The sequence below is a fragment of the Diabrotica virgifera genome, chromosome 5 (assembly GCF_917563875.1).
Source record: "Diabrotica virgifera virgifera chromosome 5, PGI_DIABVI_V3a".
Taxonomy (NCBI): Eukaryota; Metazoa; Arthropoda; class Insecta; order Coleoptera; family Chrysomelidae; genus Diabrotica; species Diabrotica virgifera.
This window is the reverse complement of record NC_065447.1, coordinates 110,044,634-110,062,261: the sequence shown is the minus strand read 5'-3', so window position 1 is coordinate 110,062,261 and position 17,628 is coordinate 110,044,634. Positions and strand designations below refer to the sequence as shown.

The following is a 17,628-nucleotide window of genomic DNA, read 5'->3' as shown; positions in this document are numbered from 1 at the left end:
TGTACAGTAGTATATAGTTGTTAGTAGTGTAGTGAAGAAAACATGGCCTCAACTTCGTCAACACCTACGAGAGAGGAGTGTTTCATATGCAGATCATCGTTGACAGAGGGTGTTGAATCGTCATGAATTGTCATTTTTTGATCGCCCGTAAAAGTTTATCTATTGGACCGATTCCGGACTTTTTTTTTTGATCGATGGGAAATTGTGCCTTCTTTAAATTACTATATAATAGCTTTTCACGTAGGATTGACCGTTTTAGAGTTATGAGCAACAAACTGAAACAAGTCCGAAAATTTCGAGGTTTTTCGGCCGCCAAAAATTTTCCACAACCTCCTCGAGGTCGAAAACTTGGATTTGGCATCACTAAACATGTACAAACAACACCCTAAAATTTCATTAACTTCGGAATTTTTCGTCGCTAAAAGTACTTGCCGACTGGACTAATATTATTACATCTCTAAAGTAAATCTATGTAAAGAAATATATAAAAAATAAGAAAAACTGTGTAGGTACCTATAGATTCTTAAAAATATAAAAGCCAATGTTATTTTTTTAATAAGTTAATTGTAGAATAGTATAAAGTAATTGTTAAAAATATTCGTAAAAAATTACCAATAATTAATATCAACATAATGTACCATCGATTTATTAATTGAATCGGTCATTTCAAAAACAACATGAGTCACATATTCCTAATTTTACAGAAGAGCAAAGAAAACATAACTATATAGTCGAAAGATGGATGAAATGAATGACATCAAAATTCAGAGTTATATTGTAGTTTTGTTCCTAATGTTTTTACTGGACTGGTGTCGTTTTTGCACACAACGTTTATCTTAAAGGAGTCTATTCCTCTCAAAAAGTTAGTTTCTGAAAATTGTGGACTTTGCTGTTTTTGAAATGACCGATTCAATTATAAGTAATTAGACATTATTTTTATTTATGAAATTATTGTTACAATTTTTAAAAAAAGTAGAAGCAAAACAAACATTCACATCATTCGAATAAGGACGAATTTATAACGAATGACTTTTATTTTACTATGCAGTTCACAAATTATGTATTCCAATATTAACTTACTATACATACATTTATTATCTGCTAGATTTACTTAGGTCCATTTTTCAGATGTAAAAATATCTAATAAACGCAATATTGATTAAATAAAAATAAAAAAAGTAAAGTTGGTATGGGATTCGAACCACGATTATCCACGTCCGAAGACCAAAGACCATTTCCCGTCACCATCCGCTATAACTGTCAACACATATTACTCGATAAAGTGGGATATTCACGTCGTCGATATTCCCCTTAAATTAAAAAGAGACTACCGACCAAATAGGCTCATTTATCTCTGTCTCAACCGTCACCCATTTTAAGATCGCACGGCACAATCAAGAGTATTATATATCTATGGTCTATACCAGCGGTTCTCAATCTGTGGTACATGTACCACTGGTGGTACATTTCATTTTTTGAGGTGGTACACAAAACGCAAAAACAGCCAAAATCAGCACCACTATTATAGTTAATTAGATCACCTAGTTAGATATGTATTTCAGTTAGGTGGTACCAAAAATAATAAAAAATATTTGGTGGTACATGACACAAAAAGATTGAGAACCGCTGGTCTATACTATAGGAAATAGACATGTTTTGTAAAAGCTTCAAGTTAAAGTGCCAATGTTATGAAATTTTTAAATTGATTGGAATAGTGCACAGGAAATACGACAAATCACTTATTATTGAATGCCTGAGAATAAATTCCAAGGTCTTGAAAAATGTAAGATATGGGCGTGGGTGTGAATCAAGATTGTGTTTATGAATAAAAGTAATGAAATTATGGGTCATAATTTTTGTACAAAAATTGGTTCCCCTCGAATTAAAAATTCGACCTACTTTTACTTTTTGTCAAAATATTTATTTTGTCTGGTTTTAGATGGATACAAATTTTCATTGGAAGACCCTGTACACTGATTAGTGGCGGATCTACGGGGAGGGCAATTGGGATATTTCCCCCCCTAACAAGGTCCAAAATTGTTCAAAAGTAAAAATATATTAGCCGAGATGAAATTTAAACCACAGAGAGACAAATTCAAACCAATAAAACCGCTATTTAGGAAAATAATGCGTATAAGTTATAATGTATGTTTTTTTATGTAGTTTAGGTTTATCTTTTTCATGTTTTTTGGTTAATGTTTCGATGGAAGTCCCCCCTAACGCACATTTCCCCTTCCATGGTAAATGCGATCTGCCACTGACATTGTTGGTTTTATTAATATTCTGGCTTTTGACGTTTATGCTATATTTTTGCAATACAGGCCACAATAAGTCTAATTGTTTTACAGATTTTTCATTGTAGTGTCCCTACTAATGGTTTTGTTTCACCAAATTGTTATTTTGTTCAGGCATTCCGCAGTTTTGCCTGCACTTGTTGTTTGTTCTCGTACTTCCTCCACATTATCGCCAATACTTGATAATTCTATACTAGACCAGGGCCCATTTGTAAAAATATTAGTACATTTGGACGTTGAGAGGTGACTCAAATTTTTTTGCAGAAATTGCTTGAAAATAAATCAATAATAATATTTGAGTTATCCTCCCTCTCAAGAAGGTCCGGAACATTGCTTAAATAATCAAAATGTCAAAAATTGAAGGAAAAATTCGATTTTTTTCTTCGTTTTTTGATTATAACTTTAAAAGTATTCATTTCCGAGAAAAGTTGTACTAACATAAAAGTTGTGTAATTAAATTTTCTACAATATAAAATTGGTTAAAAATTTAAAAAATAGTCACCCTAGTTGCAAAATAGCAATACTTGCGAAAAAAACATACAAAAACAAGTATTCGCATTTTACGTTTTTCAACCATTCATGCTACACTTAGGACCTTCATATTTCACCCAGAAAAACTTTATGATACAGTAAAACAATGCTGTAAATTTCATTAAGATCAGTTCAATAGATTTTGCAAAATAAATTTTGCAATCCGGCTTTCGTAAAAAAAATTCATTTTTTCAAAATGTTACAGGACCAAAAATGAAGCAGATAGCAAGTTGAAAATTTTTTTACATATAGAAGTGTACTGTACCTTTCATTTGCAATTTTTAAAAATTAAAATCCATTAACACCACGGCGTCAGGAATTTTTTTAAATAAACATTAATTATTGGTGCTACGCGCAGGACAGCGGATAGTTTGCTCTGATTGGGCATTCCAATGACCTTTGATAATGATTGATACATTTTATTTTTTATTACATTTCGAAATAAATAAATAAATTTGTTTATTGCAAAATAAAAACACCTACTCTATCCTTTGAAATAACACTTTTATTAGCAAAAACTTTCTTTGTTAATATATTTTAACTTAAATAATACAAGTTTATTATTTTTAAACATATGCAATTGTTTAAACAATATTTCACAAACAATTATAAAATTAGTTTGATTTTTGTGGAATTAAAATATTAAAATACAACAAAATATAGAGTAAGAAAATAATATATTATATAAAGATTGGAAGAAATTTTGGTGGAAATCAACTTGTGTGAATCGAACACCGCTGTCCTGCGCGTAGCACCAAAAATTATTGTTTATTTCAAAAATTTTCTGACGCCGTGGTAATTAATCGATTTTAATTATGAAAATTGCAAATGAAAGGTACAGTAAACTTCTATAAGCAAAAAAAAATTCAACTTGCTATCTGCTTTATTTTCAGTCCTGTAACATTTTGAAAAAATGAATTTTTTTTGCGAAAGCTGGATTGCAAAATTTATTTTGCAAAATCTATTAAACCGATCTTAAAGAAATTTACAGTATTGTTTTACTGTATCATAAAGTTTTTCTGGGTGAAATATGAAGGTCCTAAGTGTAGCATAAATGGTTGAAAAACGTAAAATGCGAATACTTGTTTTTGTATAGTTTTTTCGCAATTATGGCTATTTTGCAACTAGGGTGACTATTTTTTAAAGTTTTAACTAATTTTATATTATAGGAAATTTAATTACGCAACTTTTATTTTGGTACAACTTTTCTCGGGAATGAATACTTTTAAAGTTATAATCAAAAAACGAAGAAACAAATCGAATTTTTCCTTTAATTTTTGACATTTTGATTATTTAAACAATGTTCCGGACCTTTTTGAGAGGGAGGATAAGTCAAATATTATTATTTGATTTATTTTCAAGCAATTTCTGCAAAAAAATTTGAGTCACCTCTCAACGTCCATCTCAAAACAGATGCGCCCTGGACTATACGTAAATATTGAAATTTTATTTTTTTTTACTTTACATGTTTCTGTTTCTTTTTACTTTATTTTTTATTCATTATCTATTTTTTAAAGGACGACTTTCGATCTGTTAAATTTTTATAATTTTTTAAATGAAAACAAATTTTATATTTTAATTACAATTTATATTTACTAATGTTTCATTACTACATGTAGCCTATCTTTTTTAGGGTAGCTGCGTGTGGTCAAACATAACAGGGAGGCAAGTGATATTAGGTGATACTTCTTTACTAAATTTGACTGACATAGAAAGAAAGGTATTACAGAAAGTAGCTATAGCAAAATTACAAGCGTTAAATTTGGGCGTCAATATCAAAGTACCAACTGGTAAGTAGCATTTTATATTATTCTAACAGACTAGACACTTCAGATTTGTAGTGGAAATACAAAAGTTGATCATTGAGTATTTCGAATATTCATTATTTATATATTTTAGTTCATTAACCAATAAAACTGAGGACTGGTGTCATTTTGTAAAATAATTCGAAATGGATCTCATTCAGTAATTCCCTAGATTTTGGTACTTCTTCTTCTTTGAGTAACGTGCCCAAATTGTAGGCCTGGATAGTTTCCATGATAATTTGCCGATATTGTTTTCGATCTTGCGCGACATATAGCAATTCATCTGCTTATAAACCGTCCATTGGCGAAGGTTTTGGAGCCATGAATATTTCTTTCTACCAATTTCGCTTATTCCTTCGATCTTTTCAGTAACTGTTAACTGCAGTATCCAGTATCCAGTACCTGCTACCTCACATTATAATATGCTCCAGATATTCAAGTTTTCTGTTTTTTATCATCTTCGCCTTGACCTATTCTGTTAAAGACTCCTATGTTTGAAATACAGTGATTTCATGATATTTTGAGCATTGAAAACCACTCACGATGTAACCAAATCTTCTTCTCCTTGATGTTTCTATCCGTGACGAATGTTGGCGATGATCATGGCAATCTTAAGTTTATCTGTAGCAACGCGGAAAAGCTGCACATATGTTGTATTGAACCAGGTTCTGAGGTTCTTTAACCAGGATTTTCTTCTTCTTCCTGGACCTGGCTTTCCAAATATTTTTCCTTGTAGGATGGCTTGTAGGAGGGCATAACTGGATTCATTTCGTATAATGTGTCCAAAGTATTCAACTTTCGAGATTTTATGGTGGTTAGTACTTCTCGGTTCTTCTCCACTCTTCTATGGATCTCCTCATTTGTGACCCGATCGGTCCATGGGATTTTAAGAATTCTCCGATATAGCCACATCTCAAATGCTTCCAATTTTTGGCACATATCTTCGTTCAAGGTCCATGATTCAACACCATAAAAAAGGACAGAGAAGACGTAGCATCTCAACATTCTTACTTTTATACCAAGAGAAAGGTTGTGACTCTTGAAAAAGGCCCTCATACGGTTGAAGATTGATCTAGCTTTTCCGATACGCGCTCTTATCTCTTGGTTGTTGGACCATTCTTCATTTATTATGGTGCCGAGGTAGTTGTAGTGCCTCACTCTTTCTACAGAGGTTTGGTTGATAAAGAGTTGACCTTCTGTTATTACATCTTGATGGCTTCTAATTTGTTTATCATATTAACCATAATGATCCAGGTTTCACATCAATAAAATAGAATACACATAACATTTTCGGAACTTGATTCTTATTTGTAAGTTCAGTTGAGAATTGCAGAGTATAGATCTAAGTTTCATAAAAATGTCCCTCTTGCAATTTTTATACTAGTTTTAATTTTTTTATCAGAGTTTAGTGTCTCGGTTACCTAAAAATGCTAGGTATTTAAAATGGTTAACTTTTGTAATCGCCTCATTGTTAAAAATTAGTTACATAGAGCCAACTTCTTGTTTAGTAACCAGAAGTAACTATGTCATCAATTTATTTATGCCAAGTCTGTTATTGGTGAGTCTGTTATTAGTGTATATCTTCGATATTTTCAGCCAAGACAGCTGTGTCATCTGTATATCTGATATTGTTAATAATTTCTCCCTCAATTGTAACTCCACACTGCCCTTCCAAGGTTTTGTTAAAATATTGTTTTTAAGTAAACATTAAACAAAGTTGGGAATAATACACAACCTTGACTGGCACCTCGCTGAATGAAAATTTTGTCTGTTCTTTTGCCGCCTACCAGGATAGAAGACTCTTGATTCCAATATAAGTAGATGTTGTAAAAGTGTGATTTTGGTACTAATACTCTTTATAATTTGATAGTCAGCATCTTCCTTGGAAAACGCTCGAATAAATCATTTAATTTCCTTACTTTTTTGTCATTATTTATTTATTAAGATCTTTTAAAAATATTACGCGTATAGTATATACCAAAGAGATCCGCTGTTTCATCTAAGAAGTAATTTTCAATTATTAGCCCCACCCAACTTTTTCCAGTTCTATCAGTATTGAACTTCCTGCACACAGTTCCCAGTCATTTTTTGACGCCGCCTATCCATCATTGTGCAGATAGTCAACATATTATACTTCTTCTTTTTGATCTTGGCCTTCACACTGCAGTTTTGTGGGTCCGTCCATCATTCATTTTATCTGTCATCAGAACTAAGTCATTCGCAAATCGAAGGTGGGAGAGCATTTCGTCACTGACATAAATTCCTTTTGCGTCCCACTTAAATTGTTTGTAAATAGTTTCCAGAACTGTATGTAGTAAAGAGTCTGGAAGATAACGTGTCTTCTTGTCAGATTTCTCTTTTGATTTTTATACATTTTGTGTCTTTGGGCCATGATTGCATTATTGTATATTTTCCATCAGTTTGTAGTTAGTAGGACGACTTTAGTCACACGCTTTGATTACGCTGTTAATTTACATCGTATCGAAAACTTTGTGAAAGTCTACGAACACCAGGGCCAATGATCGGTTGTATTCGATGGAATTTTCCCTTGTCTCTTTTTCTCTTTTGTGCAGGGGAGATGATTTTTTCTAAAACGTACCTGTTCGCTAGGTTAGTAAAAACTTAATTTTATTTCCAGCATGTTTGTTACTATTCTTGTGAATAAGTAGTAGAGGTGGTTTAACAGGCGCATGAGTAGGCAATTCTCGAGGTCTGTTGGGTCGTTCTTTTTGTTTAATAAAATGTTAAGTGCACTGTGTCATCTTGTAGGCATATATAAATAAGTTTAACAATGACTTTATATTTACTAACTCTGTCTCCTATCTTTGCGGCGTTTATAACGATATTAAATATCTTATACCGTAGCTTTATTCTGCCCGTTGATTTATCTGGTATCAATTCTGATCCTTGAGTGACGAATCTTTTTCCTGACTGTTTTAACTTTTCTGTTAGCTGCTCGACATTGATTTGTTGACTTCTATATAATTCTGTTAAGAAAACCTTATACTACCCTTATTAATTCATCTCTGTGATGATATTTCAATCTCTATCTTTATTTTTGTCGTTTTTTTGTCCTTTTTTTTTTCTTCCTAGAAATTTGAAGCTCGTATTATATTCGATCGTTTATTGTTTATATATGTTTTCGGTTGTCCGTTTTTAGATTTTTGTATTCTTTCATTTATCTCTCTAAGTTTATGGAGTTCATTTGTTTTGCAGTACAACTTGCGCATCTCATTTTATAGTCCAAGTAATGAAGTTTAAAATAGGACAAAACCTCGCAATTTTTACAGAATAGATCGATTTGATTAAAAATTTGAGAATAAGTAGTGGATAGTCCAAGGACCAGAATTTATAATATGATGCCGAAAGGCGATTTTACCATGGGGATGGTTGCCACCCCATCAAAAGTTGCAAAAAACATTCATTCTAAGCAAAAAACGTTTTATACATTTTTTTTATAAAATTAATAGTTTTCGATTTATTCGCTATCGAAAGTGTTAGTTTTATATCGAAAAAATCAATGTTTTTAATCAGTTTTCTGCTAATAACTCAAAAAGTTTTCGTTTTATCAAAACAACTTTGCCTGACAAAAATGAACCTTTTGAAAAAATAAACAAAACAGTTTTTTATTTTCTTTAATACCAATAGTAATCGAGTTATACTTTATTATATCTTAGCTCTTCTTCGTCAAATGCTAAATATTGTAGTTTCAAACTCAAAAGACGGGAGAACTGTGCATTTTCGAAGATAACTTAATCAAACTAATTTAAAGTATTTAAAAATATCTATCTACAGAAATAAAAAAAGTCTCGAGCTCAAAAATTAAGTGACATTATGAAAATAATGTCAGTCCCTATTTTTTTCAGCGAAAAAGTGATCGGAAACTTTCACCTACTTACCACTCTAATTAAAATTAGTCATTGACCTTATTTGGTCTTCTATATTTATGTATTATTAAGAGGTTCTAGAGGTTTGACCGGCTTAGAGTGATTAGTTTTTTAACAAATGGAGTTAAAAGCGAATAACGAATTTTTGTAGTTTAGTAAAAAACGCATTTTTCTTCGGAATAGAAATATTAACATCAGAGATACGAAAAAATATTTACAACTAAAATTGTAGCTTATTTAATTTCCAAGAACGGGGTTAGCAAAAAATTTTTTATGGCAAAAATTGACTGAAATATTGACAAATAAAACTTATAATAACATGCAAAAACCACCTTTATCAACCCTTTTACAGTCATATCTTTTTGCGGCTGAGGATTTTAAAAGGATTTAATATTAATAGCCTTATAGATCTAGAAACCTACAAAATTCTTTTTTACCAAACTTTCTAGGATAAAAAATAAAAAGTTACTGTTAAAAAATCGATATATTTTTTTGAAAAAAAAAAGGAGAAATCCAATTATAAGCATTATTCATACTTCTTTATTTATGTATTAATAATAGATTCCAGAAGTTTGACTGGCTTAGAATTATTAGTTTTTAAAAAACTGGAGTTAAAAGCAAATAACGATTTTTTTTAATTTGGTAAAAAATGCCATTTTCTTTAGAATAGAAAGATTAGCTCTAGGAAAATATGTTTAAATATGAAATTGTAGGTTATTTAATTCACAAGAACTTTGATTGAAAAAAATTTTTCTACGGCAATATTTAAGTGAATGGTAAATGAGTATAATATCCAACAACATTGATTTTTTCGATATAAAGCTACCACTTTTCATAGCGAATAAATCCAAAAATATTAAGTTTATCAAAAAATGTATAGATAATTTTTTGCTTAAAATGAATATTTTTATTAACTTTTGCGGTCAAAATATAATAAAAAATTTTCACCCCCAAGATAGGGTGGCAACCACCCCCATGGTAAAGGCGCCGTTCGGTATCACATATATTTTGATCCTTGGACTATCCACTACTTATTCTCAAATTTTCAAGCAAATCGATCCATTCTGTAAAAAAGACGAGGTGAAAAGCTTCGGTTCCTGGACTATTAGATATAATATTTATTTTGAATTGGCAGTGGTGTAGGCGTGTCCTCTATATCTACTCTAAGAATATTTGCTGCGAAACGTCGATGTTTCGTGGGTACATTAGGTTGTAAAGTTGAATCACCGTGATCCACTACGTAATTATTTCCAATTTGACAATATCAATAAAACTGTTCACTTTTAGTATGCAGTCTTTATATGAAACACTGACTGACCAGAGAATAGCTGGACAGACAGCTCCCCCACTATCAAACTTAAATAAGCAAGGGGTATATAAACTATTGCTGGGTTACGTGGACGCTGTCGATAGAAGTTACGGGTAAAAAGAAAAACGACTAGGTATAGTAATTCTTGGAACAATGATCAACTCCACAAATGATTATTTCTAGAAAATTAAAATTAGAATAAAAAAGGCTAGAGCGAATTTTAACAAAATGAGAAAAGTGCTCTGCACAAGAGATCTGAAGTTACTGCTAAGAGTAAGGTTGGATAGGTGCTATGATTTCCCGACTTTTCTAAGGAATCGAAGCTTGGACCTTGATTGCGGCATCAATGAAAAAACTGGAAACATTTGAATTGTGGGTGTATGGAAGAGTTCTGAAAATATCATGGACAGAACACGTCACAAAACAAAAAGGTTCTGTGAAAGGTGAATAGAGAAATGGAAATCTTAAATACAATCAAAACCAGAAAATTGAAATATCTCGGATATATTACACGAGAAGCTCGAATATATTATACAACTTGCTTTAACTGATTATGTGGGGAAATATTCAAGGAGAAAAAGCATAGAGAGACGCAGAATATCGTGGCTGCGTAACCTCAGAGAATGGTACGGATGTACATCAAATGAACTTTTCAGAGCAGCCGTCTCCAAAGTCCGAATAGCTATGATAATTGACAACCCCCGTCGCGGAGAAGGCACTTAAAGAAGAAGATATTAATTATAGTTTTTCAAAAATACCTATAAACCATCTAAAACTATTTTCTACAGTTTTTGATAATGTGTTGAATTTAGTTGCTAATTAAAAAAATCACCTTGCAAAATGTAAAATAGCAAGATAATTATGGATGCTTAAAATAACAATTGAAATAAAAATAGTACAAACTCAAACAAACAGTTTTAATTCTGGTCGTTAGTAAATCGTAAATTGTTGAACTCATTTTGGTTAGATATTACGAGCTTTTTATAAGTCAGACAGGTTGTATTATGGGTGTGTAAACTGTGATTTTCTTGTTATTTTTAGAAAATCGGTCACATCTTTCATTATTGGAGATTTTAGTTTTGTTGAATTGAAACTCGAAAAGTGCTTCAGTTATTTAAACTACAAACATATATCTGATTTGTCGACTACTGGAAGGCATTTGAGTTAGTGACATAGTAAAATTGTAAAATTTTTTAAAATAGAGAAAACAGAATCCATTTATTTGATTTAAGGGGGTAGGCGCAAAATATTGGGCTAACGCTTTTTAAATGCATACATTTCGAATCCTGAGAAAACTAATAAGCATTTTTAAAAAATTTAAACGCAGAATGAAACATTACATTATTACTGCGGGCCGAAAATCCCTGAAATATTTCATAATGTTTATTTTAATAAGTTACAGAGTAAAAAAAAAATAAAATTGAGTGTGATATTTAATTTCATTCAAAAGAAACTTTTTGTTTATTCTAAGGGACTTTTGTCTCTAGGTAATAATGTAATCTTTCATTCCGCGTTTAAACTTTTCAAAAATATTTATTATTTTTCTCAGTAGTCGAAAAAAAATAAAAGCATTTAAATAGAATTGGACCCATATTTTGCGCCTGCCGCCTTTTCGAATACTAAAGGTCTTACAATAAGTCAGTCACAGTCAATATACAATTTAATTATACATTATTGCATAATTGATACAATTATGCAATAATTGATGATTGATGATTTAATTATACATTATTGCATAATTGATACAAAGACTAAAATTCGGGCTTCACTAAATATGTAGGTACTACATAACCAATCTCCTTACGTATACAGTACTGGAAGTCATCAATAGCTTATACAATAAGAGGTGAAAAATATTAAAACTGGAAACAACACTTAAGGGGGTAGGCGCAAAATATTGGTCCAATGCTATTTAAATGCATTCATTATTTTTCATTTACTGTGAATACTAATAAAAATTTTTGAAAAATTTTAACTCAGAATGAAAGAGAACATTATTACCTATGGCCGAAAGTCCCCTAGAATAAACAAAATATTTCTTTTGAATGCAATATTCGAAATTAAAAATCACAATAAAGTTTCTCTTTTTTTACTCATGTAAATTATTAAAATAAACATTATAGAAGTTTTCAGGGACTTTCGAACCTGGGTAATAATGTAATCTTTTATTCTGCGATTAAATTTTTCAAAAATACTTAAGTATTGGTTTTCTCAGGATTCAAAAAAATTAATGCATTTATGTAAATAGCATTGGATCAAGATTTTGTGCCGATCCCCTTAAATACTAATATGTAACGGTATGAATAATTTAAGTAACCACTCGTATGAGTTCCCAACGAATAAATTAAATGAAAAAGAAAGAAACAAAAAGAAATCACCAGTATTCCCATATACAAAATAGGTTCTCCGACAGATTGCAGTAATTACCGTACAGTAGCGTTGATATCTCACGCGAGCAAAGTACTTCTAACAATAATCAATGAAAGATTAAAATCCATTCTCTTACCGCAAATTCCACAAGAACAATGCGGATTCGTCCCAGGTAGGGGAACAAGAGAACACATTCTTAATATTCGTCAAATTATCGAAAAATCTCGAGAGTTTAACATAGAAACATATTTGTGCTTTTTGACTACTCCAAGGCGTTCGATAACGTAAAATGGGATAAAATGTGGCATATACTTAGAGAAATGGGTAGTACGCCAGAACATCTAATCTGTCTATTACAAGCACTTTATATAAATAACACCGCTAATGTAAGAGTTATTAATGTGGTTTCGAAAAACGTCAAATTAAAATCTGGAGTGCGACAGGGATGTTTAATATCCCCATTCTATTCAATATATATATATAGTAAACACATTATGCGTCAAGTTTTTGAGGAATGGCAAACAATACAAAAATAGGAAATATAATAGGAAAAATACAAAACCTACGTTATGCTGATGACACTGTTATATTGGCTTCTTCACCAGAAGAACTAGAAGAAATTATGAATAGGCTAGTAATGGCGAGTACAGAATATGGTTTGATAATAATTATACAGAAAACTAAAGTAATGATCATCGATAGAATCAGAAACAACCAACCGGAGATAAGAGACTTGGCAGGTTACGAAGTGGTCAGACAATTTAATTACTTAGGCTCCGTTATAACAGCAGCCAAACTCACAAAAATATGGAAGAATACTGACATTACAAAAAATACAAAATTACGACTTGTTCGAGCGTTAATATTTCCTATTCCTATCGCCACCTACGCTTGAGAGACTTGGACCATCAAAAAGGTAGATTCAAAACGTATAATGTACATATAATATAACTTAACATAAAAACTAGACTCAGCACAACTATTAACCAAAATATACTGAGATATTTTGGACATATAACTCGAAGAAGGGAAGGCATGTAACGAATGATAGTTGAAGGCAACGTAGAGGGCAGAAGATCCAGAGGAAGATCTCCATTACGATGGTCGGACCAAATAAGAGACATGACTGGTTACTCGTTCTCCGAAGCAAAACAACACGCACAGGAGAGAGAGGATTGGATAGAAATAGTCAAACGACTTACATGACGCCACTACATCCTTACGACGGAGAACAGATAGAGGAGGAGGATATAAATAATACCAAAATATAAACTATATAATATCCTCGATATTTTATTGACTTTGGTATTTTTTTCTATTGACTTCCTATTTTAGTATGGGTAACTACATCCTACTGCATTCTACAGAGGAATTTGAGACACAATTAGTTTCAAGAGCCGCTCCTTTGATTTTTTTATTTATACTTTTTCTGTTTCTTTCATGACTATACTTAAATCTTTCCACTAAAATCTGTGCTCATTGTCCCATGTGTGTTGACATATTTGAAATCTATTTAATTTTCTATTTTTAACATAAGATTGACTTTCACTTATTCTAACATCTAATGGCCTGAATGTTATACCTAAATAAAATTGTTCGCATTCACAATGTATTTTTTAAATACAATTCTTTGTTCTTTCTTGTTCATTGATAGGTTTAGATTTAGATAAAAATAGATTTCAATGTGTTTGTTTTTTTAATATTTTTGAAATGTTGAGGTTATTTCCTATTGTTTTAAGTTTCTCAGATGGTCCTTTTATATATTTGGCATTGATATTTTCCTCGTATTATTTCTTGTGATTGTCAAAGGATCCCGTTTTAAGTTGTTGTGTTCTATTCGATCCAATCTTGACAATTCCTTATGTAACCGACAAAGGATGATCATGTTTAATAAAACATATGTTAACAATTGTTTTAGTTCTGTGGCTTAGTTCTCAATTAGAATAGTAAATTACATAAATGTCACATGGAAATAGCTTCAGAACAACCTTTAATATAAGGTACATATTGAAAAATATCGAGAAATCAGATACATATTTCTGTGCAGTAAATACCTTAGCAATTTACTGATAGAACTATGAATGTATAATTAAATCAGGTATAATAAAATCTATTTTTATATAAATGTTAATGTAATGGAGATTATACTATAGGATAACTAATTTTTTATATAGAAGCTGCAGCTGGTGTTTCATCAAAACCAAAAAGAAGGCCATATTTGCTCAAGAGGAAGGCTTTAACAACGGGCATTTTTGATGCCAGTCGAAAAGAGGCAGAAAAAGATAAGGGTAAGTAGCATTAGATTTATTTATTTAGTCCAATCATTTGGTAGTTTTACCTGCAAAGCTTTCCGGATATTTTGAAAATTGGTAATTTTATGGATTTCGGTATTCTCTTTTCGAATTTGAACCTCTTTGCTACCTGGTATTTCCGCCGATCGCGCCACTATATTGAAAAAATGGCGCCTAATAACATTTTTTTTTGGAAGCATCTACTTTCCGACGTATTTTACGGAAAAACATTTATGTATCAAATTATATAATATTATTAATATTAAATATATAAATAAATATAAATATACATAAATTATATTATGACTATTAAAACTAGAAAAAAATTCCTACAATTTATGTATTTATAATATTTTTCATAAATTCAATGGTTTTTCATAAAATCAAAGTATTTTTCAATAGAAGTTTTGAAATAGTTATTTTTCTAGGGCCGTGCTAAAAGAGCCACTTTCACGCACGCATTTCGTTTCCGAAAGTTGCACTTTCCCGCACGGCGTGCGTGAGAGTAAAATACCTTGTAATATGGCATTATAATATCTGTAATACATGCAATAAACTAAATTTAGATATTATTTACTAATTTACTTCAAATTTATCTTACTGTGTTCATGTTTTAATGAAATTAGCGCGATTATTTCATTCATAGGAGATTCTGACCAATAGAAAGCTACAGAAATCTAAATTAAACTGATAATTTTTGATAATTTCCCGTCGTCAAGTATATTACGTCAGATGCCCTTCGTTGCTATGAAAAAATACATTCAGTGACATTAATGACAATTAATGTTTTAAAAATTATAAAAGTGATGACTATCAACCGTAAAATATTTATAACAACTGTCTGTTTACTTGTACTAATTTGTACTTACATAAATAAATTACAATAAAATTTTGGTTTTGAACAGTTTTATTCATGAAATAATCGCAACAAATTGCACTCGATCTCTAAAATGAATATAGAATTTTTGCCCTTCTGACACTTTGGCATAATTTCACTCGCTTTCGGCTCGTGAAATTAAAACTGTCAAAGTGTCACTCGGGAAAAATTCAATAATTTTAGAGCTATTGTGCAATTACTACTGATAATTCGATGAAATAAAATTAATTTGACATAATATTTAAAAGTCAGATCAGTAGACAATTACAATGGTTTTGAATCGTCGTCATGGAAATCAATATCGTCGTCGTGGTAACCCATTATATTGAAAGTTTGGTTTTGACAACCTTGTCAAAGAATTAATTTGTGTATTTTCACTTCTAAATAAAAATTGATATAACTCTATTTTTTGTGGCTTTTGCGGAAAGTGTCTTCGCTATCGCGTCGTTTGGGTCAACGGCAGTCTCGTGCGTGAAAGTATCACGTGCGAAAAGTAGTGCGGAAAGTGATACTTTCACGCACGAGACTGCCGTTGACCCGAACGACGCGATAGTTAGGAACATAACTATTTCCACCTACCTCTACCGAAAGTATACTTTTCCAGACCTGATTGTAGGGAGCAAAGTTGTACTTTTCCTCCCTAGGGAGGAAAAGTAAAAGTGAGGTCATGGTATTTCATTCATGAAATATAACTTATTGACGCCCTGTAAAATATCTCTTTTCTATTACGTAAGTATCTATACATTTTAACGTTTATTTATAAAACACCCTGTATTTTGCAGAATGGTAAAAAACAGTAAATTGTTATTTTGATTTAACAATGATTAAGTTAATAATTTGACTTATATTTGACAGTTGACAGTTATATCGTACCTACTTTTTAGTTTTAGTTCTAATAAATTTTGTTGGTTAGTTACATAAATAAATTAAGTAAAAATGAAAAAATTACTTGTTATTTGAGGAAGGTGGAAAAACCATATGTAGAACATGGGTGTAAAGTGCCTTTTCCTCCCTTGAATGATTACTGCCCTCCGCTACGCGTCGGGCAGTAAACTTCATTCTCGGGAGGAAAAGTAGCACTTTCCTCCTTTGTTATACAAATAGCTATTTCCTAACTAGTGCGGAAAGTGATACTTTCACGCATGAGACTGCCGTTGACCCGAACGACGCGATAGCGGAGTTCGGGCAAGCAGTCGAGTGCGGGAAGACACTTTCCGCATGAGTTAGGAACAATATTTTTTCTAGGACCGTACGTTTGGAAAAAAGTCCCAAAAAATAGACTTTTAAAATAGAATGTCAATTTTTATTTAGAAGTGAAAATACACAAATTAATTCTTTGACAGGGTTGTCAAAACCAAACTTTCACTATAATGGGTTACCACGACAACGATATTGGTTTCCATGACGACGATTCAAAACCATTGTAATTTATAGGTTTGTTAACTCGATACAAAACCGTTCTTGAACGGTTACGAGTATGCGCAGTAACGAAAAATGTGTTACTGCGCATAATTATTAGGTATTGCGCATGCGCGTAACGATTCAAAAACGGTTTTGTATCGAGTTGGAACAAACCTATTGTCTACTGATCTGACTTTTAAATATTATGTCAAAATAATATTATGTCATCTAATTATCAGTAGTAATTGCACCAGAGCTCTAAAATTCTATAATAATTTTAGAGATCGAGTGCAATTTGTTGCGATTATTTCATGAATGAAACTATTCAAAACCAAAATTTTATTGTAAATTATTTATGTAAGTACAAATTAATACTGTTAAACACACAGTTGATATAACATATTTTACGGTTGAAAGTCATCACTTTTATAACTTTTAAAATATTAATTGTCATTAATGTCACTGAATGTATTTTTGCGTAGCAACGAAGGGCATCTGACGTAATATACTTGTCGACGGGATATTATCAAAAATTATCACATTAATTTGCATTTCTGTAGTTTTCTATTGGTCAGAATCTCCTATGAATGAAATAATCGCGCTAATTTCATTAGAAGATGAACACAATAAGATAAATTAGTAAATAATATCTAAATGCGAATAACCCACGTCGCATAGGATTAGCCTGGGCAGCGTTTGGTAAACTGAACTATATAGGGTGAAGCAGATAAAGGGCCCATTAGAAATATCTCGAGAACTCAAGGTAAGAAAATTATGAAAATTGAAATACAGGGGTTTGAGGTGTGAACTATTTAATGAAAATATTTTGGTCTCTTTGCTACTTCCGGTTATACCGGAATTTG

General features: G+C 31.3%; 1 protein-coding gene across 1 annotated transcript in view; it reads left to right on the top strand.

Annotated features, from left to right (window-relative positions):
- The window catches only part of LOC126885093 (uncharacterized), a 275,171-nt gene that overhangs the window by 107,724 nt on the left and 149,819 nt on the right, over positions 1 to 17,628 (top strand). The window contains exons 2-3 of the mRNA XM_050651517.1: positions 4,459 to 4,615; positions 14,371 to 14,484. Coding sequence (XP_050507474.1) covers positions 4,459 to 4,615; positions 14,371 to 14,484 — 271 coding nt within the window. The remainder of the gene's footprint in view (positions 1 to 4,458; positions 4,616 to 14,370; positions 14,485 to 17,628) is intronic.